The following is a 24,011-nucleotide window of genomic DNA, read 5'->3' on the forward strand; positions in this document are numbered from 1 at the left end:
CTTATAGAAAAAATAACATTTTTAAATAACTCATCATGAAAAAACTCTCCAAATCTATGATCAAAATCTATGTGTCTCTTACAAGCAATGCTTTTTCTTGTGATGGTACGTGGCAATACAGTGAACCAGCATGTTTAAAACTTTTTAAATCTAGATATTCACATTTATAGAATTGTTAATATTACAAAAGTTTAAGAGATTGAAAGTATTGATCAATTCTACGTAAATCAAAAATCTGGAGTAACTCAGTGGGACAGGCAGAATCTCTGGAAAGAAGGAATAGATGATGTTTTGGGTCGAGACCCTTCTGACTAGGTAGTCAGGCTCTTAAACAGATGAAAGGACAATGATCCACCATAGACACCACCAGCGTGAATCACCTCGGTATCCACTATGTAGTCTCACCATGACGTAATTTTTAGTTTTGCATTGTCAGATCACGGTAGGACTTAAAATCCAGTTGCTATCAAATACTGCATACTTTTTCATTCTCCAGTTAGTCGAGCTGGGTTTTGTTCTTTTTTTGTCTCATCCTTTCCGAGGGTTTTTTTATTTTATGGTTTAATATATTACGTAATTTTATGTATTACAGTTTATTTTCTAGGTATTAAAAGTATTAAAGGCAACCTGTTACTGCACATCAGCTGCTACTTTAACCTATGATTATAGGTTTTTTTTCTCTCTACAGTTTAAATCCAGACAGCTTGTTTTGTATTAGCTTAGCAACATCCAAGTGGTTTTCTAGTTTCCAAATGTGTTATAATTAAACTGACCATATAATGTCAATACTGTTCTTTAATTCATCATGTATTATACCCAATTCATGCTTTAGAAATTATTGCAGATCTGCCTGTACAACAATTAATTTTTCAGGACTTGTCTTATTCACTTTTGTTTAATGAAAGAAAATATCACACTAAATCTTACCTTATGAATTTTTCCAATTGCGTTGCCCAAAAAGGCAATTGTGTTGTTATTCTCCACCATTACAGCTATTGCCGATAAATTGGTATTATACTTTAACAGTGGCACGGCTATAATACCCTTCCTGCTTGCGATGGGGTATGGAAGATGTTCACCACTGCAAGGATATGCCTCTACTTGATCCTGGTGTAACAATAAATAATGGAATAAAAGTTAGCTTTAAATTCCATAAATTAAGGTGAATAAATAAGATTTTTTAAATTATTGGTAAAAATGATGTCATTATTAACTATTCACTTCAGGTAGCTTCAGAAAAGCACTGCGAGTTGGACAGTACAGAGAACGTAATGGTATCGGAGCATCTCAATTTTGTGAACTGTCACTAAATAAGCAGAGCTTTCTCTGAAGAGCAGAGGTTCAGAGGCCATCACGATAAACCCACACAATTTTCTAGTCAAAACAAATTTTAGACTAGATTTCTAAATTTGACTAGATAGACACACAATGCTGGAGTAACTCAGGAACAGGCAGCATCTCTGGAGAGAAGGAATGGGTGATGTTTCGGGTCGAGACCCTTCTTCAGTCAAAGTATGAAAAAGGGTCTCGACCCGAAACGCTAACCATTCCTTCTCCCCAGAGACGTCGCCTGTCCCTCTGAGTTATTCCCGCATTTTGTATCTATCTTCGGTATAAATCAGCATCTGCAGTTCCTTTTTATTCTAGATTTGGCAAGGGACATCAATCATGGTCTGGTGCATAAAGGCAAAATAACCAGTGAGAACAGGACTTGATTGTTTGACCCATACTCCAACATTGTGTGAGCCATTGTAGAATTATAATTTTAATGCCAGTCCCCATTTTTTGGACTTTCATCTAATCCTTGATGTTCTTACTGATCAAATAATTGGCCATTTCCGTAATAGAAAATTCACTGTTGTACGTCAACTGCTTTTGACATTCTACCCATTTCAGCAAGTGTGTGAAAATGATTCCCCAAGATGGTGGAGGTGCAGTCCTATGGGGAGGATGCAATGATGGATAATTGATGACTAATAGAAAGAATTTCTATCGAAAAACATTACCACTGGAGTTGAGTACAGGCTTTTCTTTTCTCCTCTCATGGGATTACATTTCGTGTGCAAACAGACTCCCTCTTATTTAAATAATCCAGCCCATCCCCAAAACCTGATGGGTTTTGGCTAAACCAAGTAGTTACAGAATGAAAGATACATTTTGTTGTGGCACAATTGTTACGTGTGATTTCTGCCTAATGTATTTCCTCTTACTGGATTCCAGTATCAAAGGGAAGTCACTCTTTTTTTTACCCTACTAATTCTTTTATGCAACCATCTTAACCAGAGTGTGTAATGCCACCTTAGGGAATAAATCAAATTATTACAATTAAATACAGTAAATACTCTTCATCCTATTTAGCATCATGGTGACATTGCTTGACATTCCCCAAGCCCGTACACAATTCCTTACCATACTCAAAATCTGTTAAATGTTCTGTACTTTTTGTGGATTAATAAGGACATTACAAAGGATTCCAAAAATCAAGTCTAACTTCAATATTCTAACCATGATGATGATGATTTCAGAACATAAGAATCGCAGTTGGCTTTTCAGCTGCAAACCAATTACATATTATTATTATTATTCAGAATATCCTTCCAATATTCTACCAAACTATATTGCAATGTCAGTTTGTTCTGGTTGAAGTGAGCAATAAAGTACTGGGACACCCAATACCGCATGCAGCTTTCATGATTAGTTGATTTTAATGTACATAGAGTCTTAAAATGTCTTGGCTCATTCTTATTAATTGCGTCCCAGTTTACAATTCTTACACCCAAAATATGCCACGTGGCATTCTTCCCACTCCGTATTTGGGATCCCTTCGCTCGTCAACCTTTAGCCATTTACTTCTGCATTGAAGATTTCCCCCTCAGTTCAGAATAAGAATCAAGATTCAGGCTTCCTAATCGCATAAAAAGAGATGACTGAATGAATTAATAAATAAAACATCTGTTTTATTTATACTGTAACGCTGCCTTCAGTTCGGATAGGACTTGGATCTAAGGAGCAAATGGTAACTTTCACCCTTAGTTCCAAGATGTCAGGAACTTCCTTGGAAGAAATGATGAACAAATGGAACAGATGCCAGTAAGTTCCTTGGAAGCAAGGATCAAACTGAACCAATGCACAAGGACAAACTCTGGAACCTTTAGGAAATAGTTGAATACTTTAAGCTGGATGGTTACCACTGAGAGTTTATTCTCAATGATGATTTAAGATAGCCTGAACAGATTTGCGTACTTCGTTAAAGCATTCTAACCCAGAGCATCTCAGGTCATCTATAGAACTCAACGATCAGAAACTGCGCATATCGTGATACACATGATAAGAATATTAAAACTAAGAGTAATAATAATAATGGATGGGATTTATATAGCGTAGCATTTTATCACAAGGTCACTCAAGCTACTCCTTCATTCAGTAAGCTATGGTGATTGGTTCCATTATCCACTTTCCTGCCTGATCTGTATATAATTTGATTTATTTTGTATCCAACAAGCTATCATTTTGAGTCTTGAATATACTCAATGACTGACCATCGTCTGAGATAAATTCTGAAGGTCTACAAATTTGAGAGATAAAGAACTTAATTTTGGGCCTAAAATGTCTGACCCCTTATCCTGAGACTTCCTACCAGGTTTTATAATCTCTAGTCAAACATCCTACCAACATCGACCCTCCCAGTCCCTCTCAGAGTGTTGTGTGTCTTGCTAAGTTTACCTCTTCTAATATAAAGTGAATAAAGGCCATTCCTATTCACACAAAACCACTTTCACAGCTGATGAATCTGCACTGCATTACCTCTTTGACCAATATATTGTTCCTTGGGTCTAGATACCTAGACCGTATATGGCACTCTTTCCATCTCTCCACATCTGCGTAAAATGACCGTAAAATGTGGTTCCCTTTGCAGTTCAAACCCTTAGTAATAATAAATGCTATCATTTATATCATAGCTGGAGCAGAGCCTGTATAATACATCATAGATAAATTGCTGAATTTCATTCAGATGTACAAAACTGTCCTAATTCTTGAAGATGCCGAGTTTGCAAAACATTCATAATGTATCGTATCCAAGGATTTTTTTAATTCAATTTAAAAAGCTTAGTTTATTTTTACCTCATAGTAAATTAGTTAGGTTGAATGAGGAATTAATATAATTTTTCTCCATTGTATAAGATGCAAACAAATTATGCTTGAATTAAATTCTTATAACCAAATCCATCAGGGTGGAGAACAGCCTCTTCTATGGAGTCGAGCTGTTTAATTGAAACAGCTGCAGCAATTGTAATTGTATTTTATAATATGCAGACAATAGAATCAGTGATGAGAGCCTTGAAGGGGAAGTAGCAGAAGGTATCGCAACAAGAGGACAGAACAATACAAGAACAGTTTTTCTGTTTCCGAAACAAATAAACTACTCAATACCAAATAAGCGAATACTTTTCAAAAAATTAACTCACACCTTTTCAATATAATTCAACGCTTTCCTTTCAGAAAAGAGCACAATTCTCTTTTCAATGCCATTATAATGTCCAGCTTGATAGACATCCCCAGTGACTTTTATCAAGCTGTATAAACATCCCCAGTCCATAATGCTACTGGACTGCAATTTATGCTTACTCTCCTTCATGAGGGAATGTCCTTTTGTGAATAGCACAGAATAAATCGAAGTAAACATAAGTAAATATAATTCTATAGAATGGAGCAAGCAGACACACGATAGTCAAGTGCATATCCAGTTGAACAATCAGTATCAGAACACCGTCAATGGCAGTGAAATCCGCAGGTATAACAATTATAAACATCATATTTCAAAAAAGCAGGTACAAATTATTCATTTGGCAATATTATTCATTTCTTTCACCAACTTTGCTCACTTTCTAACTGATAGCTTTATCTCAGGGCACAGCAGAGAGCACATTTGTTATTACATGAAGCTCCAGAATTGTCAATTTGGATCGCAGGTGGACTTCAGGCAACCTGAAATATCATTCTTGTGAGCCTATACTACAGAGCGAGAAACAGTCCCTTCGGACAACCAGGACCAGGACCAGACAAATATCCCCGCATATTAACACTATCCTACACACACTAGGGACATTATCTGCATACCCGTACGTCTTTGGAGTGTGGGAGGAAACCGAAGATCTCCAAGAAAACCCACACAGTCACGGGGAGAACGTACAAATTCCGTACAGACAGCACCCGTAATCGGGATCGAACCCGGGTCTCCGGCGCTGCAAGTCAGCAACTCTACCACTGCGCTACTCTGCCGCCCTAATGGCATTTGTAATGGACAAGAACCAAGGCCTTAGAAGGGGCAGGATCAAGGATGGAATATGCAATCAGCATCAGCAAAATGTGAGAGGGAACTTCAAACAGAGAGCTGGGAAGACACATCAGAGTCAAGCCGGCAGCTGATCAGATACGCTGAGATAACTCTGACACATCAGAGTTCCTTTCAACCAATGCAAAGGCAGACCTCCAGGTAAGGCCAGCATAAAAATAATTATTTTGTATGATTCATGTGGCTCAAATGCACATGATTTTTTTATACAAGACATTGAGGCATGCTTTCACACACTGTTTAATCCAACTAAGCACAATATTCTCAGAGCTATTTTGTATAATACATTTTTCTTGTGTACGATTCATATGATTAAGCCCAAGATTAAATTGCTCCAGCTGTGGATTGTAAAAATATGCCTTTGAAAGAGTGGGGAGGGAGGGGGGGGGGGGGGAGAAGAAGGGGGAGGTGTCATGATTCTTAAAAACAAGCTCACCTACTATAAATACCTCCACAAATAAAAAAGCACCTGAATACAAGTAAATAAAAGCAAGAACAATCCCGCTTTTCCTCCATCCTGCCCTGCCATTCAATACAATTATCGTGGATTTGACACTGGCCTCAATTCTTCTTCTATGTCTGTTTCGCATGGGCCTCGATTCTGAACTTTCAAACAGTTAAAACAATCTTTCTCCTCTTTAAACCTTTCCAGTGCTCTGGCCTCCACAGTGCTTATGGTTTTAAAATGATCGTAGCCTAATCTTATAGCTATGCCCCCTTCTTCGATACTCTCCCATGTGAAAACATGTCTGGTCTGCCCTGCCCTGATGTTATGTTTCAATAAGACCCACCCTTCTTTCTTCTAAACTCCAAAGATTACCGACCCAAATTGTGTTTTATTAAGTGATAGAACAATCCCTCTCATCCCAGGAATTAGCTGAGTAAATCATTATTGATAAATTTAACTCCATTTAAAAAAAAAGTAGAAACTGTATATTAGATACCGACCTTTAATAATTTGAAAAGGAAGGTGCTCCTATCAGGTTGTCATAATCAGATAGATACAGTATCACAATGGCCCCTTTGGCATGGCATTTCCACATTAACTATCAATCCTTTATTAAATCCTATTTTATCATGTTTCATTACTTTCTAACTAATTGCTTTCTCTCAGGCACAATTTGATACAAGTAGATTTTGCATTTACAATAAACCCAGGAATTTTACAATTGACATTAACTCCCCCAGTTATCACCACTCACCTATACACGTGTTTCAATTTACAGTGGGTAATTAAGCTACCAACCTTTACATCTTTTGAAATTGGGAGTGATCAGGAGTTCTTAGGAGGGAGTGGTGGGGGGAGGGGGGGGGAAATCTCATTTAGTCATAGGGAAAAAGAGCAAATTCCACACAGGCAGCCCCTGAAGGCAGGAGTGAATGTGGCTCTCTGGTGCTGTAAGGCAACAGCTCTACTAGCTGCACCACTATGCTGAAGTGATTGACCGGAGAGTACTGCCATTTTTAATGACCATAAATTAAAAAAAAGTAGTACTTCAACACATGGTATGCTACGAAGAATCATGAAGCAATATAGAAAGAAAAACAGACAAAATAAGTAATTAATAAGTTTTAGTTACCTTGTTTTTCAGTAAAGGACAATTGTTGACATTATCCGTTTTGTAAGGGTGATAAATGATTGGGGTTTCACCTTGCATTCCTTTGTGATTATAGCAAATTTCTCTAAATTCTTCAATTCTTGCATTTATCTGTTTCAAGGAAAACATGCAGAATGCAGATCTTTCAGGGGAAGCTGGTTTTTGGTTGCCTCTATTAAACACAGCAAAGAGGACTTTATCCTGTGCAGCCACAGCCCCATAGTCTCCTGATTCACTCATGTACCCTGCAAGCTTTACTCCAGGGTGTGTGATATAAGCAGATTGCACAATATTAAAGTCACCGCACTCCAGGACCATTTCAATGTAAGAATAGTAGGAGACATCAGTAAGGCAAATACGTGATATGTAGGTTTTGGGTTCAAGTTGTATTCCATTTGTTCGAGAAAAAATGAAATAAACAAATTTATCGTCTTTAAATGAAAATCTGAAGTCATGCCGATACTGTAAATGCGAGCTTAGTTTCAAAGTTGAAGCATCTTGAATAAGTTCAAAATAAAGAGAATTTCCGTCAGGAGAAAGTGTTCTGGTGCTGATTATTGCAGCTGAGTATGTTGTCTGAGTCTTTCCAATAACAATCACCTTATTTTTTTTATCAACTTCATTCATGAAGGCTATGAGTCCCACAGTTGAGTCATTACTTGCAACAAATGTAGCTTCTCCACCATTCACCTTTTTATAAATTATTTTACTGATGTTAGTCAAATTCAAGAGTGAGCAAATCCCTCTGTATACACTTCCACATATCACAAGGCTATTGTTGGTCCTGTCTATTAAAATAAGTTTATTGTAATTATCAGTATCTTCTGCAGTTTTGCAATCATATGTAATTGGAGGGACACATTTTGGATCATCTTTTTTTGGACCAGTTGTGAAATGACTTTCAATACGGAGTTCTGCCGTCAGTTGATAGATGAAATTTATCGCTCCAACGTACACTCGTCCCGTGGTGGTGTCTATGGCTACGTGAAGTAGCTTCGTGCTGCCGTTAAATTTATCATATCCTTCAATCCCACACTTCAAGCATAGATTAAAGATTCCAAATGCACCTAATATCCAAATCGACGGTGACATTTCCAAAATTGAACTGCAAAACAAAAGCAAAATGCAAAAAAACATGAATTCAAACAAATATTTATTACCATTCCAAATTAATAAATAATTCTTCAGATTTCAATCAGCTCAAAAGATATTTACTGTTGACTTAAATATTGAAACGGTCTGGTATGGAATAAAAGCAACCATAGCAAGCATCGTATTTTAAAATCTTTTATAATAACCTGGACTGGCTTTTGGCTCAGATACATGCCTTCATTGCATTTCTTCATAAAAAAATATCCTAATGACCAACATGTGTATAATTAGATCAATAAAACATTTAATCTCCCTCATTTCCATTAAACCCAACTGTTTATTCACTGTATTGCCTAAGCATTGTTTATGAAGTATAACAAATAAAGCAAGCTTCCCAAGTGTCCTGTATTAATTTGAATATCCAACATTAATTAATGGTGGTTCAATAGCAGCATGACATAAAATTCCCAACATGGAGAAACTAGCTGGTTAGCTCGTCCTTTGAAAACTGCATTGCTGTTTAAACATTTCCAAAGCACAATTTTGGAGGGAATGCATTGCACAACTAAAATGAGTTATTTCATGTGCAAAAAAAAATACCAATAAAATAAACGGTCCTTTAGCCAGAGAGTTGTCCAGTAAAAAAATGAACTCTTCAGCATTCTAGTCTAGAGTGTTTTCTTGTCATATGTCCAAAAACAGAATAATGTGCTACTCCAAGTAAGAATTCATTTAACTATATCCATGTGGACCTTTTGGCATATCCACATCAGTCCCATTTGCCCACTAAGGTCCGTATCCATCTACATCTTGCCTATTTAAGGTCCTGTCTAATTGTCTCTTAAATGTAGTGATTGCATCTGTCTCCATCACCTTCTTGGCAGCAAATTCCAGATACAGTATCTTGTGTAAAATAAATTCTGGTCACATAATAATACCTTTCATTTCAAAAATTCCAAATGAGCCACTAGATGTTCTCAATTATTTTCTCAGATTGATTTGCATCAACCTAATCCGGCTGCTATTCCTAATGAAAGTAACATTAAAAAATCTGAATATTGTCTATGTTTAAAACAAGGCTAAGGAAATTGAACCTTGGAAAATAGAAACAGACGGCACCATTATCCCTGCCATGCAACGTGATTATTGTTGATCATCCAAATCAATGCCCTATTCCTGCTTTCTCCCCTATCCCTTTATTTAGCAATTCAAACATACCCGATTCCTTCTGGAATAGATTTAATGATATGGTCTCAACTGCCTTCTCTGGTTGAGAATGCCACAGGCTTACTTTTTGGGTGAAGCAATATCTGATCTCAGTCCTGAATGGCCTGTCCTGTAATGTTAAGCTCTAGTTCTGGATCTTCCCCCATCATAGGAGCATTCTTCCTATATCCCGACCCTGCCAGGATTTTATAAATTTATTTCTCATTCTTCTAAACTGTAACCCCAATGGTCTAGAACTCTCTTCATACATCAGTCTTGCTATCCCAGGAAACAGTCCACTGAACCTTTGCAGTATCCTCTCCTTTGCAAGAACATCTCTCCACAAATAAAGATCCCAAATTGCACGCAGTCATCCAAGTGTGGCCCAGTAAGTTCCTGCGCAATTGCAGTAAGCCAACACTGCATCTGTACTCAACTCTTAGTATGAAGGTCAACATACAGTTTGCCATCTTAACTACCTGCTCAACCTCCACAATTTGCTTTTATTCTCACCCACAAAAGACACCCAGGTATCTTTACACCTTCCTGATTGTTAATCCATCACCATTCAAACCAGGCACGGAAATCGCTATCAAAACATGGGAGGGACACAATTTCTTGGCGGGCGCGCGCGCATGCGCACACTCACAAACACACACGAGAGGCTTCGGAGGCTTCAGCCATGGGCCCTGTGGACGGTAATTACGGGAACGACGGCCCAGGCTTACGGCCAGCACGGAGAAGCAGCGCTAAACCCAGCTCAACTCTGTCTGTCTCGCCAGTTAACCTACAACCCTGCCTGGACTGACGGGACACCAGTCCGGTGCCGCGGAGCTAGTGCTGCTTCTCCGCGCTGGCTGTATACCAAAGATCCTAGAGCGGAGGATCTTTGCTGTAAACCTGGGCCGTTGTTCCGACCAGGACATCTCCCTCCTCCAATCAGTCCCACCCCCCTACTTCCGCCTCTGACCGACACCTCCCTCCTCCAATCATTGCGTTGAATCATCATATCCCGCCCCCATTGCCTGCTGACTGACGTCTCTCTCGTCCAATCGGCGCCCTTGATCCTCAGTCCCAACCCCAGTTTCGCAGAAAGCGGAGATTTCACCGGGTTTTAAAATTCGGATTACAAAAACGGGGGTGGGGGGGAATCGTCCCCCACCTCTCCAAACAGAGGTGGGGGACGCACGTCTTTCACCTCCCCTTCTCTTTCCCCCACCTCTCACCGTCTCTCCGCCAGTCCAGTCGCTCCCCGTCTCCCACCCACATCTGCCCCCTCTCTCTCGATGATACACCCCGCTCTCCCGTTACCTGGCACCCCTGTTCGCTTATTTTTCTCGATTGACCTTTGACAAATCCCATGATTCCTTGCGTTTTTCGGAATACCGAACTCGCTTATTGAACGGAATACGTGCCTGACTGGCCTGCTTTGGAATTATTAATAAAGCACGTCCTTCTCCACTACCTAATGATGATTAAATCCACGCTAAGGGCGGCACGGTGGCGCAGCAGTAGAGTTGCTGCCGTTCAGCGCTTTCAGCGCCAGAGACCCGGGTTCAATCCCCACTAAGGGTGCTGTCTGTACCTAATTTGTACGTTCTCCCTGTAACCGGATGGGTTTTCTCTATGAGAACTTCGGTTTCCTCCCACACTCCAAAGACGTACAGGTTAGTTGGTTAATTGGCTTAGTATAAATGTAAAATTATCCCTACTGTTTGTAGAATAGTGTTAATATGCTAGGTACACAAAATTGCTGGAGGAACTCAGCGGGTGCAGCAGCATCTATGGAGCGAAGGAAATAGGCGACGTTTCGGGCCGAAACCCTTCTTCAGACTGAAGAAGGGTTTCGGCCCGAAACGTCGCCTATTTCCTTCGCTCCATAGATGCTGCTGCACCCGCTGAGTTCCTCCAGCAATTTTGTGTACCTTCGATATTCCAGCATCTGCAGTTCCCTTTTGAACACGTGTTAATATGCTGGTCGGCGCGGACTTGGTGGGCTGAAGGGCCTGTTTCCACGCTGTATCTAGGTAAACCAAACTAAATGAACAACTAATTAAATGTATTATTTATTCTGCTTCTCGAGAACGGCCACTTCAGAGCATTAGTGCAAGGATCACTTCCAAGCAGCAAGCGACGAGGTGTGAAATTCTGTGCAACGTGCTAATCCCCATTGGATTGGATGATGGAAAGACCAAAAATCTTGCATCTTCCAAACAACCATTGTTCATAAAAACAATGGCAAGACTGCGAGAGCACGTGTATGAAAGGTTGGAAAGTTCTAAATACAAGAGACCTATCCATGCACATTACTTATTACGCATATACCACAAGATGATGAGAAAGAATAAAACTTCACATGTAAAAAAGACTGCTTCATTTCTCATGAAACTCATCCAATGTGCACTTATTAAAATAACCAGATGTCAAATGATTTTAATTTTCTGCATCTTTAACAGGGTAAAAACTGATGCAGAGTTCTGCTGATACAGAACAAAAATGACTAATATGTTCAGGAACTGAAGTATCACATGATTTGCCTCACCCACGTCATCCTCATGACAAACACCAGCGAGTATTCTTGATAAAATGGCCAAGGCAAAATGTCCCATGAGATTCATAAAATTGTAACATAAAGTCCAGCACGAGGAACTAATTTGGCCCATTGGTGTTTGAAAGTGCAGTCAATCCTACACTTCCCCAGCAGTGCAAATATTTAAACATTTCTCATTTGAATGTTATTATTCAATCTGCTTCCATTAAAATTCTTCAATTTTCACCACCTTTACTGAACATCTGTAACCTACTCTTCACCAACATCATGACCTCAGGTTGGCATCTCCATGCAAATAAAAGTTCTTACTTCCGGCACCATTCTAATAAAATTTCTTCATCTGCTGAAGCCATGGCCACATTCCCTTAGCATACTATTCCGAATTAGACCCGACACTTCAGAGAATGATCTTTAAAGGCTAATTATAGCTTTGCTTTTTCACTCGATGCTTGCTTTTAGAGCCAAGATCTCTCTATTCTTTTTATTGCTGCCTTCTCAATCAAAACAGCACAATTAAAACAGGCCTTTGAATTCAATTACATATGTTAATGCACACAAGGACACTTGATCCTGCACCTTTTTAAAATGCCTCTCCTACTTCAATCTACCCAAATGCACCACTTCATATTGTGTATCTGCCATGTTATTAGTCCACCTCCTCCTGAATTCTGCTACTACCATCAGTGTTTGCTACATTTGAGTTTTGGGTCATCTGCAAACTGGAAATTATTGCTTGTGTCCATAGGTATAAGGGATGCGTCCACAGGGATGTTCAACCAATCACCAAAACATTTCGGAGCCAACTTTGTATTTATGTTGAAGCTACCTCTTTAACCCCATTGCTGCAACTTTTGTTGTACTTCATCAAAGTCCTTTGGAATGTCCTGAAGACACAGCAAATATCACATCACCTTCATAAACCTGCTCCTAATGTGAGGCAAACATAATTTGCCTTTAACAAATGCATTCTGCCTGTCATTTAAATTTATTTTTTTTCCAAATGACAATTAATTTAGTTTTCACATAATCCCAAAGTGTTCATACTATTAATTACTTTTTGATTCATGCGATCACTCCCCTTCTCTTTCATTGAACATTTTTAGTTTTGCATTCTTAAAACTATTCATTCTGAAAGAAATCTGACAATGTCATGGGGATTTTCCTTTTTTTTTCTCTTCTTTAATTTCAAAAATCCCCCTAAAAAAAATTGTAATCAGTAAAGTGTCAAAATCCTACTGAAACATATTTTTTATGGACTGGGAAGTTCTGCAGAAAACACAAAAACGACCATCAGGATGTACCCCCTACTTAGACGCAAAAGTGCTGGAATAACTCAGCGGGGCTGGCCACATCTCTGGAGATGAAGGATAGGTGATGTTTCAGAGTGGGACCATTCTTCAAACTGATAGTACGGGGTAGGGGGTGAAGAGCTGGAAGCAAGAAAAGACCAGGCCCAACCAATCAGGGCCAGCAACAAATGACCTCAGGCAGGGTGGTGCCCATTGTTGGCTAGGGAAGGTGTGATCTCAAGAGGGTTACAGTATGGTGAACTGTGGAACTAGTTAAACGACTAGAATGGAGGAAGGGGCAAGAGGGGAGGGGGGTTCTACGTAGAATTCCACGTTCATACCGTTGGGTTGTAAGCTACCCATGTGAAAGATGAGGTGGTGTTTCTTCAATTTGCGTGTGGCCTCACTCTGGCAAAAGAAGAGGCCCAGGACTGAAAGGTCATTATGGGAATGGGAAGAAGAGTTGAAATGGTTGGCAACTGGGAGATCCCGTAGGCCTTGGTGGACTGATGGTAACTGTTCAGCGAAATGGTCGCCGAGTCTACACTTGGTCTCGCCGATGTACAGGAGCCCACATCAGGAACACCGGATGCAGTTGATGAGGTTAGAGGAGGTACACGTGAACCATTGGCTCACCTGAAAGGACTGTCAGGGTCCCTAGATGGAGTCGAAGGAGGAGGTACAAGGACAGGTGTTGCCTCCTGCAGCACCTTGGGAGGTGGTGGTTTGGGTGGGAACTTACTAACCTCCATTCTATTGCCATTTCTCAGACACGTTAAACTTTATTTAATGTAATTTACACATCGAGTTTAAATGTTGAAATACAACTTTTAACAACTGGTTTTCAAGCTAGTGGTTGTTCAGTCAAACTGATGATTTATACTACTCTTGCAAGCTCTGCAAATACTGTTGAAGGACTATTGCTTGGAGAGGGTTAAATAAAGGCAGTTATTGTGCATACATTCCAAAACATGCTCACATAAACAGAAGAAATAACCTGAATTGAATTGCACTATTTCCCCCTCTAGAATGCATGCTATGAGAATGCAGGGTGACTTGGACAGGTTGGGGGAGTGGGCAGATGCATGGCAGATGAAGTTTAATGCGGATAAATGTGAGGTTATCCACTTTGGCAGCAAAAACAGGAAGGCAGATTACTATCTAAATGGCGTCAAGTTGGCAAAAGAGGAAGTACAACGGATACTCCATAAGGACTCATCACACCCCTGCCACGGTCTGTTTCAACTACTTCCCTCCGGCAGACGTTACAAGGCCTTCTACGCCCGGACCTCTAGACTCAGGAACAGCTTTATCCCAAGAGCTATCTATAGCGGCTCTGAACCGGCCCTAATGAGTGCCCCCCCACCCACTCCCTTTGGACAGTCTCCCTCAGATGGTCACGTCAATCAATTCAGCTTGCTTATTTATGTATTGTATTTATTTACCTTTCTTGTACATCAGTGGAGCTGCACACTAAATCTCGTTGCACTGACGTGCAATGACAATAAAAGATATATTATTATTATTATTATTATTATTATCTGGGGGTCCTTGTACATCAGTCTATGAAAGTAAGCATGCAGGTACAGCAGGCAGTGAAGAAAGCGAATAGCATGTTGGCTTTTATAACAAGAGGAATCGAATATAGGAGCAAAGAGGTCCTTCTGCAGTTGTACAGAGCCCTAGTGAGACCACACCTGGAGTATTGTGTGCAGTTTTGGTCCCGTAATTTGAGGAAGGACATTCTTGCTATTGAGGGAGTGCAGCGTAGGTTTACAAGGTTAATTCCCGGGATGGCGGGACTGTCATATGCTGAGAGAATGGAGCAGCTGGACTTGTACACTCTGGAGTTCAGAAGGATGAGAGAGGGAATTCTTATTGAAACATATAAGATTGTTAAGGGTTTGGACACGCTAGAGGCAGGAAATATGTTCCCGATGTTGGGGGAGTCCAGAACCAGGGGCCACAGTTTAAGAATAAGGAGTAAGCCATTTAGAACGGAGACAAGGAAACACTTTTTCTCACGGAGAGTGGTGAGTCTGTGGAATTCTCTGCCTCAGGTGGAGGCAGGTTCTCTGGATGCTTTCAAGAGAGAGCTAGATAGGGCTCTTAAAAATAGCGGAGTCAGGGGATATGGGGAGAAGGCAGGAACGGGGTACTGATTGGGGATGATCAGCCATGATCACATTGAATGACGGTGCTGGCTCGAAGGGCCAAATGGCCTGCTCCTGCACCTATTGTCTATAGAATCCTTCCACATTGCAGCTGTGGCAATATTCAGATTAACTACTTAAAACCATTGCCACACAAGCCGGCCACACTTGAAAATTAGGGAGAGATGAGGTGCGGATCACATGATAGTTTGAACACCATTCGCAAAATGGGTGATCTTCTGTCTCCTACACCTTCCTGAATTTGAAACTAAAGATTTGGATTACTGAGCTGTGACCGATGGAGAAATTAGATACAAAATAACTAAAGTGAATCGTGAATGGAAAATTGGTCTGACAATTGTGGAGCTACTACACACTCATTAAAACCCCAGCCTACAAAAATGCTTGGATGATGAAATTTGCTATTCTTAGCTAATCCATCCAACATGTGACTTCAAGTAAAGAGAGTGACTTCAAGTCTGTGAACAGTGGCTCCACCCCGAGAGTAATTCCTTGAAAAATGCATTCAGCTACTGTAATGGTGTGACCAATGCTAAGTACATGCAAGTGATTTTGAAAGGATATGAAAGTTGACTAGATATTTAATACATTGTCATAAGGTCGGTCATAAGTGACAGGAGTAGAATTTGGCCATTCGGCCCATCAAGTCTACTCTGCCATTCAATCATGGCTGATCTATCTCTGCATCCTAACCCAGAGCTGCCAAGTCAGAGCATTTCAGTGTTCTAGTACCTGAAAATCAGTATTTAGCTGAGGAAATCAGTATTTTTGGCAGAGCCATTTTGCTGAAATTTTTTTTAATTAAATGTGTGGTCATACCCATGTAAGAGTACAAGAATGCACAACTTTGCTACCAATTGACATGTCTTCTTCAGACCTTACTTGACAGTGCATTCATTGCCAGCTTTTTGTACACTGCTGCTTGAACGGCTGCTTCCTGCTTTTAGCACCAGATGATGATGTAGAAGCCATTTTGGTAGCCTCCCTCTCCCTCCCTCCGTTGTCCCTCTCCCTCTCTCCTTCCTCTCTCTCCCTCCATCCCCTCTATCTCTGCCTCAGAGGGCGGTGGAGGCAGGTTCTCTGGATGCTTTCAAGAGAGAGCTAGATAGGGCTCTTAAAAATAGCGGAGTCAGGGGATATGGGGAGAAGGCAGGAACGGGGTACTGATTGGGGATGATCAGCCATGATCATATTGAATGGCGGTGCTGGCTCGAAGGGCCAAATGCACCTATTGTCTATTGTCAATCCATCCCACTTTCCCTCCCTCCCCTTTCCCTCCCACCCTCCCTCCTTTTTTCTCCCGCCCTCTCTTATTCACTCCTTTTCTCTCTCCCTCACTCTCTCCTTCTCCTTCTCTCCCTCCATCCCTCCCTCTCTCCACCCCTCCCTCTCACCCCATTGAGCCCACCCACCGTTCTGTAAAATCAAGGCCAATCCCAATGTAACTGTAATCCCATTGATAACCTTTCACCACTAGGCTTATCCAGAATTCTACCACTGCCTGAAAAATAAGCAAAGGCTCAACTTCCACTGAGAAAGAGAATTCCAAAGACTTATTCTTATACAAGAATTTCCCGAACAGTCTGTGACCCATAGCACTGTGGCCGCAGCGCTATGTGTAAAGCCCATAACGCTCCAGCTGGTGGCGCTACATTTAGAACCCATAGCGCTGTTGCTGGCAGCTCTTCGTTTAAATTTGCACACTTTAAACTGACAGCGCTCTGTTTAAACCTGGAGCGGGACAGGCAGATCAAAGCTTACAAAAATAATCATCCAGATCTTGAATTTTAAAAAAATAATAGATTTAATCTGCTATCATTTGTAGAGGTACAGTATGACTTTTTATATCCTTGCATTTTTTTAAGCAGCAAGATCTTAAATTAATTTCACCGGGTTATTACTTTTCCATCGGTGAGTGGTATGTTAATGAAACAGGAATCCGGGGCGATTTTTTAAAAACCCGTATTTAACAACGCAAAATCGTACATCAGTATTCTTATCGCATTTCCATACAAAATACGGAAAATCCGTACTACTTGGCAGCTGTTAACCCCATTCACCTGCCTCCTCCCCATAATCTCTGACACCTGTACTAATCAAGAATCTAGCTATCTCTGCTTTAAAAATATCCACTGACTTTGCCTCAGCAGCCCTATGTGGCAACCTGCATGCACAATCAAATAAGATCAAATAGAAAAGTTGTCCTACAACTTTAGGCTGTGCACGCCATACGCAAGAAGAAGAAGCTGAACAGATTCTCCGAAAAAAAGTTAATGAAAATAAAACATCCTCTTTAAAACAACTTTAAAAAATGAAATTGCTATGGAAGGCCTGAACCCGTATTTCCAATTGATATTTATAAATGCCCTTATAAAACTCGGTCATCTTTCCTCTCGCACATCAGCTGTCGTACGTTAAAGAGCCTGTCCCACTTGGCCGGCATTTGCGCGTCACGCAGATGGCGCGCGAAGATTTTGTACATCACAAAGCCCTGCGATGCCGCGCGTCACTGCCTATGTCATCACGCACCATGCGCGCATCACGTGCGTCGTGACGCGAAAATGATGTCGCGTAAATTAAGTAAATTTAAGTAATATCTTTGTCCCAGTTTCTTTCTCTTTCAAAAAGTCACGCCATTTACTTTTACATCCTTCAAATCACATGGTGTGATTCACACCATTGATTCCAATACACACCAAGTATTTATGAACAATCTTATCTGATTACTAACTCATCCAATGATGCATTCCCAAATAAATAATGCTTAAATGGCCACCTTCTTAGGGCTCCAAGTGAGGTCTCACCAATATCGTACAGAATTGAAGATAATCTCCTGCTCAATTCAATTCAATTCAAATCCCCCAGCAAGAAATGATAAAACTGTTAACTTTGCTGTACCCACATGCTAGCCTTTTGTAAATTGTGCAACAGTAATTTCTGCAACTCAGATGCTGGAGAAGGGTTTTCAGTCTGAAGAAGGGTTTCGACCCGAAACGTCACCTATTTCCCTCGCTCCATAGATGCCGCCTCACCCGCTGAGTTTCTCCAGCATTTTTGTCTACCTTTCTGCAACTCAGAGCTGTTGTAGGTGCTGGAAATCTGAAATAAAAAACAGAAAATGCTGGAAATATGCAGCATGTCAGACAGCACCTGTGAAATGAGGAACAATGTCTGTGGTGGGATCGTAAACATCTTGAAATGTTAACTCTGCTTTTGTTTCTACAGATGATGCCTGACCTGTTGTGTGTCTCCAGCATTTTTTGCTTTTATTATTTTTCCTGGGTTGTGCTTCCCAGGGCTCAGAAAAGCCCGTAACTGAAGTTGTTCCTATTGAGCACTGCTTGCGGGTCATGAGAATTGATAGAACTTGTGTGTTCCCCTAACCCCAGTAACCCACTACTCCCATCCCCCACCCCAACCACCCTGGTCCAAATGAAATGTTGAAGTTGCAAGATTTCAAAATCCTTCAGTCGGGGCCTTTCAATTCCAACAACACAACCTATTGAGTGATCCCCTATTACTGACCTGACAGCTAGACCGAGCAGAAGAACGAGTCCTACGCTGCAGACTGTAGTCCAGGCACTCTGTACGACAGCAATGATTATCATTCATGTAAAAATATTGGCCTTGAGGAGTAATGAAAATGAACTGCAAATGCTGGTTTATACCAAAGAAAATACTGGAAAAACTCAGCGGGTCAAGCAACATCTCTGGAGAAAATGGATAGGTGGCATTTTGAAGGGGTTCTGACCCGAAATGTCACCAATCCATTTTCTCCAGAGATGCTGCCGACCCACTCCCCCTTTCAAGAAGTTTTGGTGAGTGGTAGAATCTGGCGGGAATGGATGAGGATATGAGGAGGGAAAAATAGTACAAAAGATGACTGTCGGGTTATGGCCAGCATTGACTCAATGGGCGGAATGGCCTTAAGTCTCCAAGATTGATATAATCAGACATATTTCCCCAAAGATTTTATTTTAGCCTCTTGGAAGTATTGGCCCTGATATTTATGAGGGAGTTGGAATGATTTTTGCAGATGGTGAATGCAGAGAAAAAATTAATTGACCCGATGGATCAAATGGCAGAACCTCACTGAATCTTTTCTGACCAAAAGACTGCCTACTTTTTGAGAATGCCTTATTAAAACCTAGTGGGTTCAACATCATCATATTCATCCAGGGTTCAAGCTTCCGCCCTGCTTTTAAAGTCTTAAAAGTTAATCTGCTCTATAGGAACAGCACATTGTTCCAAAGAATTCCTTTCGGCTACCATAAAGATGTAGATTCCTTGGACATATGGAAACTCTATTAAAAGTGCTGAGGGCATTTCCCATGGTACAACAGGAAAGAAAAATTCCAGGCATCAGCACCTTCAGATGAGTCATGAGTTAGTGTGGATAAAGCTACGCCACAAGTCGACACCAGTGAGCAAAGCATTTGTCGATGGAATGCTACTTCTACTTGCAAAGCTATTGCATCCACATGTTGGAGTTATGCCTTGGCTGGGAGAACTGGCTTCATACCATACAGGACATTTTAAGGGGCCATTTCCTTCCTGACTGCAGTACACATCTTGTTTTTTCTCTGAAGCACCCCATTGGGAGACCAGATGCGTACTCCTATTTAACAGATAATTTTAGAGGCTAAATAGTGCCATTATCAATCACTTTTATTTCACCTTTGCGATACATGTTATCAAATTAATGGATGCAAATAAAGCTATTGTGATAACCAAGCCTTGCCAATCTTATGGGTAAAGCTGAATGGATAGCAAATTGCCTCCATGGAAGGAAGCAGAGGGTGATGGTGGAAGGTTACTTCTCGGACTGTGACTAGTGGTGTGCATCAGGGTTCGGTGTTGGGCCCGATACCGTTTGTCATCTACAGCAATGATTTGGATGTGAACATACAGGACAAGATTAGCAAGTTTGCTGATGATATAAAAATTAGTGGTTTTGCAGATAGTGAAGATGGTTGTGAAAGATTGCAGCAGGATCTGGATCGATTGGCCAGGTGGGCAGAGGAATGGTTGATGGAATTTAATACAGAAAAGTGTGAGGTGTTGCAGGTGTTGCACCGTGAACGTGGGCCTCTGGGTAGTGTTGTAGAGCAGAGGGATCTAGGAGTACAGGTGCATGGTTCCTTGAAGGTCGAGTCGCAGGTAGATAAGGTGGTCAAAAAGACTTTTGCCACTTAGGCCTTTATCAATCAGAGTATTGGGCATAGAAGTTGGGAGGTCATGTTGCAGTTGTATAAGACGTTGGTGAGACCGCATTTAGAATATTGTGTTCACTTCTAGGCACCATGTTATAGGAAATATATTGTCAAGCTTGAAATGGTTCTGAAAAGATTTATGAGGATGTTGCCAGGACTAGAGGAGCTGAGCTATAGGGAGGTTGAGTAGGCTGGGTCTCTATTCCATGGAGCACAGGAGGATGAGAGCAAATCTTATAGAGGTATACAAAATCATGAGAGGAATAGATCAGGTAGATGCACAGAGTCTTTTGCCCAGAGTAGGAGAATCAAGGACCAGAGGACATACTGTAGGTTCAAGGTGAAGAGGAAAAGATTTAATAGGAATCCGAGGGATCACCTTTTCACACAAAGGGTGGTGGGTGTATGGAACAAGCTGCCAGAGGAGGTAGTTAAGGCTGGGACTATCCCATTGTTAAAGAAACAGTTCGACATGAACATGGATAGGACAGGTTTGGAGGGCTATGGACCAAGCACAGGCAAGTGGGACTAGTGTAGCTGGGACATTGCTGGTGGTGTGGGCGAGTTGGGCCGAAGGGCCTATTTCCACACTGTATGACTCTAAATGACCATGAATAAATGACATTGATATCTCAAAATGTACATATATTCTTAAATATTTGTTTAAATATTGTTTTTAAGGTAAACATTCAAAAATAAAAACATCATAGTCAGTTCAATTTTGCAAGGCTAACTTAACTGACTATGAACAGTTGGCTGATCTATATCAGGCCATAGCATAGCGAGATAGCATAATCTAATTTCTGGAGTAATTTGAAATTAGTTTGAACTTCCTTTGCACAAACCCCACACTCGCAACACATATAATGGTAAATGGCCACACGGGTTAAATGCTGCATTGCGGAGTTGCAGAAGCTGCTTCTCCTTTTCTGTAAATTAAATATTTACCTTTAATTATTTGTTGTAGCTAGAAAATTGAGTTGGTCAGATGGAATGTTGACATCATAATTGCACTCACCCTTCAATCTCCAAGCTTATCCGCCAGCCAGCTAGCTCACAGCTGGTGCCTCGCTCATCACCATTCTCTTGGATTCAAATACCCTAACACCCCAGCTGAAGAAAAATCTCTCTGTTCTCAATCTGCCTCAACAACTTTTTGGAGAAGTGAATTCCAGATTTTCACAACAGTTTGTGTGGATTATATTTTTTTAATGTATTGAACTTTCTTGGTTTGTTATCTCTGAGTACTGTGTTTATAGACCTGAATGCTGCTGCAAGTACGAATTTCAATGACCTGTTTTCAGTACATATGATAGTTAAACACTCTTGGAAATATTTCTTGTATTAGCACACACAACCTGGCTCTAGTTTTAAGGTGATGTCCTCCTAGTTCTGGGCTTCTGCTTTGGAGGAAATTGTTTCTCAGAATCTAACAAAGCCTTTAAGACTTTAAACACCTAAATTATATCATAATTTAATCTTCTGTACTCAAGGGAACATAATCCTTGAGTCTCTGGCCTTACCTCCCAATTTAGCTCCTTTAGATTTCACATCATTCTGGTTCCACCCAAAGTCAACATATCCTTCCCAAAGGGCTGCAACAGAACATTGTCTGGCCCTCCAGATGGGGCCTAATCAACAGTTTATATGGGAACGGCATAACGTCAACCCTTTTGTAGTCCAGCATACATGACCTGAAGGCTAATACTCTATTGGCCTTATTAAATTGTATTTTGCCTGGTATATCTGAGTGACTTCTGCACAAAGACTCATAAATTCTCTGCGTGAGTTAGATGCGAGAAAGGCTGTCCTATTTGGCAATTCATATCCTGTCTAAAGGACAATAATCCTTGCCTCAGTCAGGGGTAGCCAGGGCAGCAGCCACGTTCAATAGTCTGTTCATACAAATGCCTTTTATATACAACATATTTAACAATGCAGGCAACCTGGAAATATTGAGACTTTTGCCTACATTCTACAAGGGAATTAGTGAATGGCTTTGTAAATTGTGGCTCTCACATGAACTATTAATTTCACACGTTCACTCGTGATGTTTAGCAAGGATTTGATGATGTTTCTTGAGAGGAATGCAAAAAAAAAAAATCAGCAGTCAGCTGAAGCTTCTGAGGGGAACAAAGGGATTTCAAAAGATTCTTCTGAAGATGGCCAGTGCAAGAAACGAAACAATCAAACCTCAAGTCTGGACTTGTGAGAGAGACAAACTACGTGAAATCAGCAGAATGCTGAAAGATAAAGGAACGTGGTTTCTGATGTGACTTCATCACCAGCCAATTCTCACACAACTTCATCATCCACAGCAAGGTTGACCATGGAACTTTATGCGTTTATGTAATAAAAGATAAGACACAAAATGCTGGAGTAACTCAGCGGGACAGGCAGCATCTCTGGAGAGAAGGAATGGGTGAAGGCCCTTCTTCAGACTCATTCCTTCTAACCCATTTTAAACCATTCCTTCTCTCCGGTGATGCTGCCTGTCCCGCTGAGTCACACCAGCATATTGTGTCTATCTTTGGTTTAAACCAACATGTGCAGTTCCCTCCTACACATTTCTTAAGATTTTGTTGTTGACATTTATATTCATATCCAACGTTATCCATTAATAGAGCTCTCAAAGTCATTATCATTGTCTAATCTACTGTTTCTTCTAACGTTCCAGTTCTATAAATATGACTCTATAATGGCTCAAGAATAACCAGGTGTTATAAGCCAAAAAGTAAAATAGCTCAAATACTGGATCTGAAATTAAAACCAGGATACAAAGTCTCAATAATTGCAGAGAACAGAGAAATAAGAAATAATTTGTATATTATTGGCATCAGGGCTGAAAACCAAAAAGGAAAAAGGCGGAATAAATGAAAAGGAAATCCAGAGGAAGTACGAGCGATACTTGCTTGACAAAGCCAATTCAACAGAAGTATTAGAAAGCATTGCAAAAAAACCCCATTAAAGGTATGATACTATAAGCCTCAAGGAGAATAAAAATAGGGCAGAAAAGTTTAGAAAAAAAATGAAATTAAGCTTGAAATTTCCAACACAGATGCAATATAGATAATGGTATAATAGGTTTAACTCAGCCAACTTTAGTGTAAAACCTCGCTCGCAAGCTCCAGAATAGAAGCTTCCTGTTTACATGTGGCTGGGGATTTATTGGCATTTAATTTCAGGACGGACAAGCTGATCATCTAGACTGGAGAAACCTCTAGACAGCAATAGGAAAAGTAAAAAGCAGGAAACTTAAAACAAATAATGTACATAAAATGAAGTAATGACTGGAATTTCTATGTGGGGATGTAAATCTTTCCTTATAAAAATAACTTCAGGGCTGGAGAAGTTGTTCAATAGAAATCAAAACTCAACATGTTACAATAAAACTCTGATAATCCAACACATTTAGGACAGTGGAAGACCATCAGATTTTCTAGACTATTGTATATTACCCCTATTAACCCTCCAAAACATTTATATTTAAATTCTCTCTAAAACAAGATGCATGTGATGCAATAAATGTTTATTT

General features: G+C 40.4%; 1 protein-coding gene across 5 annotated transcripts in view; it reads right to left on the minus strand.

Moving 5' to 3' along the window:
* The window catches only part of plxnb2 (plexin B2), a 200,609-nt gene that overhangs the window by 70,423 nt on the left and 106,175 nt on the right, over positions 1 to 24,011 (minus strand). For 4 of the 5 annotated variants that reach the window (XM_033039921.1, XM_033039920.1, XM_033039919.1 and 1 more), the window contains exons 3-4: positions 6,934 to 8,056; positions 928 to 1,107 (exon numbers count right to left, since the gene is read on the minus strand). In XM_033039921.1, coding sequence (XP_032895812.1) covers positions 928 to 1,107; positions 6,934 to 8,043 — 1,290 coding nt within the window. In that variant the 5' untranslated portion in view covers positions 8,044 to 8,056. Of the gene's footprint in view, positions 1 to 927; positions 1,108 to 6,933; positions 8,057 to 18,165; positions 18,311 to 24,011 lie in introns of those variants that run through there. The other variant, XM_033039922.1, reaches the window with a different exon arrangement.

Source organism: Amblyraja radiata, chromosome 21, assembly GCF_010909765.2.
Source record: "Amblyraja radiata isolate CabotCenter1 chromosome 21, sAmbRad1.1.pri, whole genome shotgun sequence".
NCBI classification, from domain to species: Eukaryota; Metazoa; Chordata; class Chondrichthyes; order Rajiformes; family Rajidae; genus Amblyraja; species Amblyraja radiata.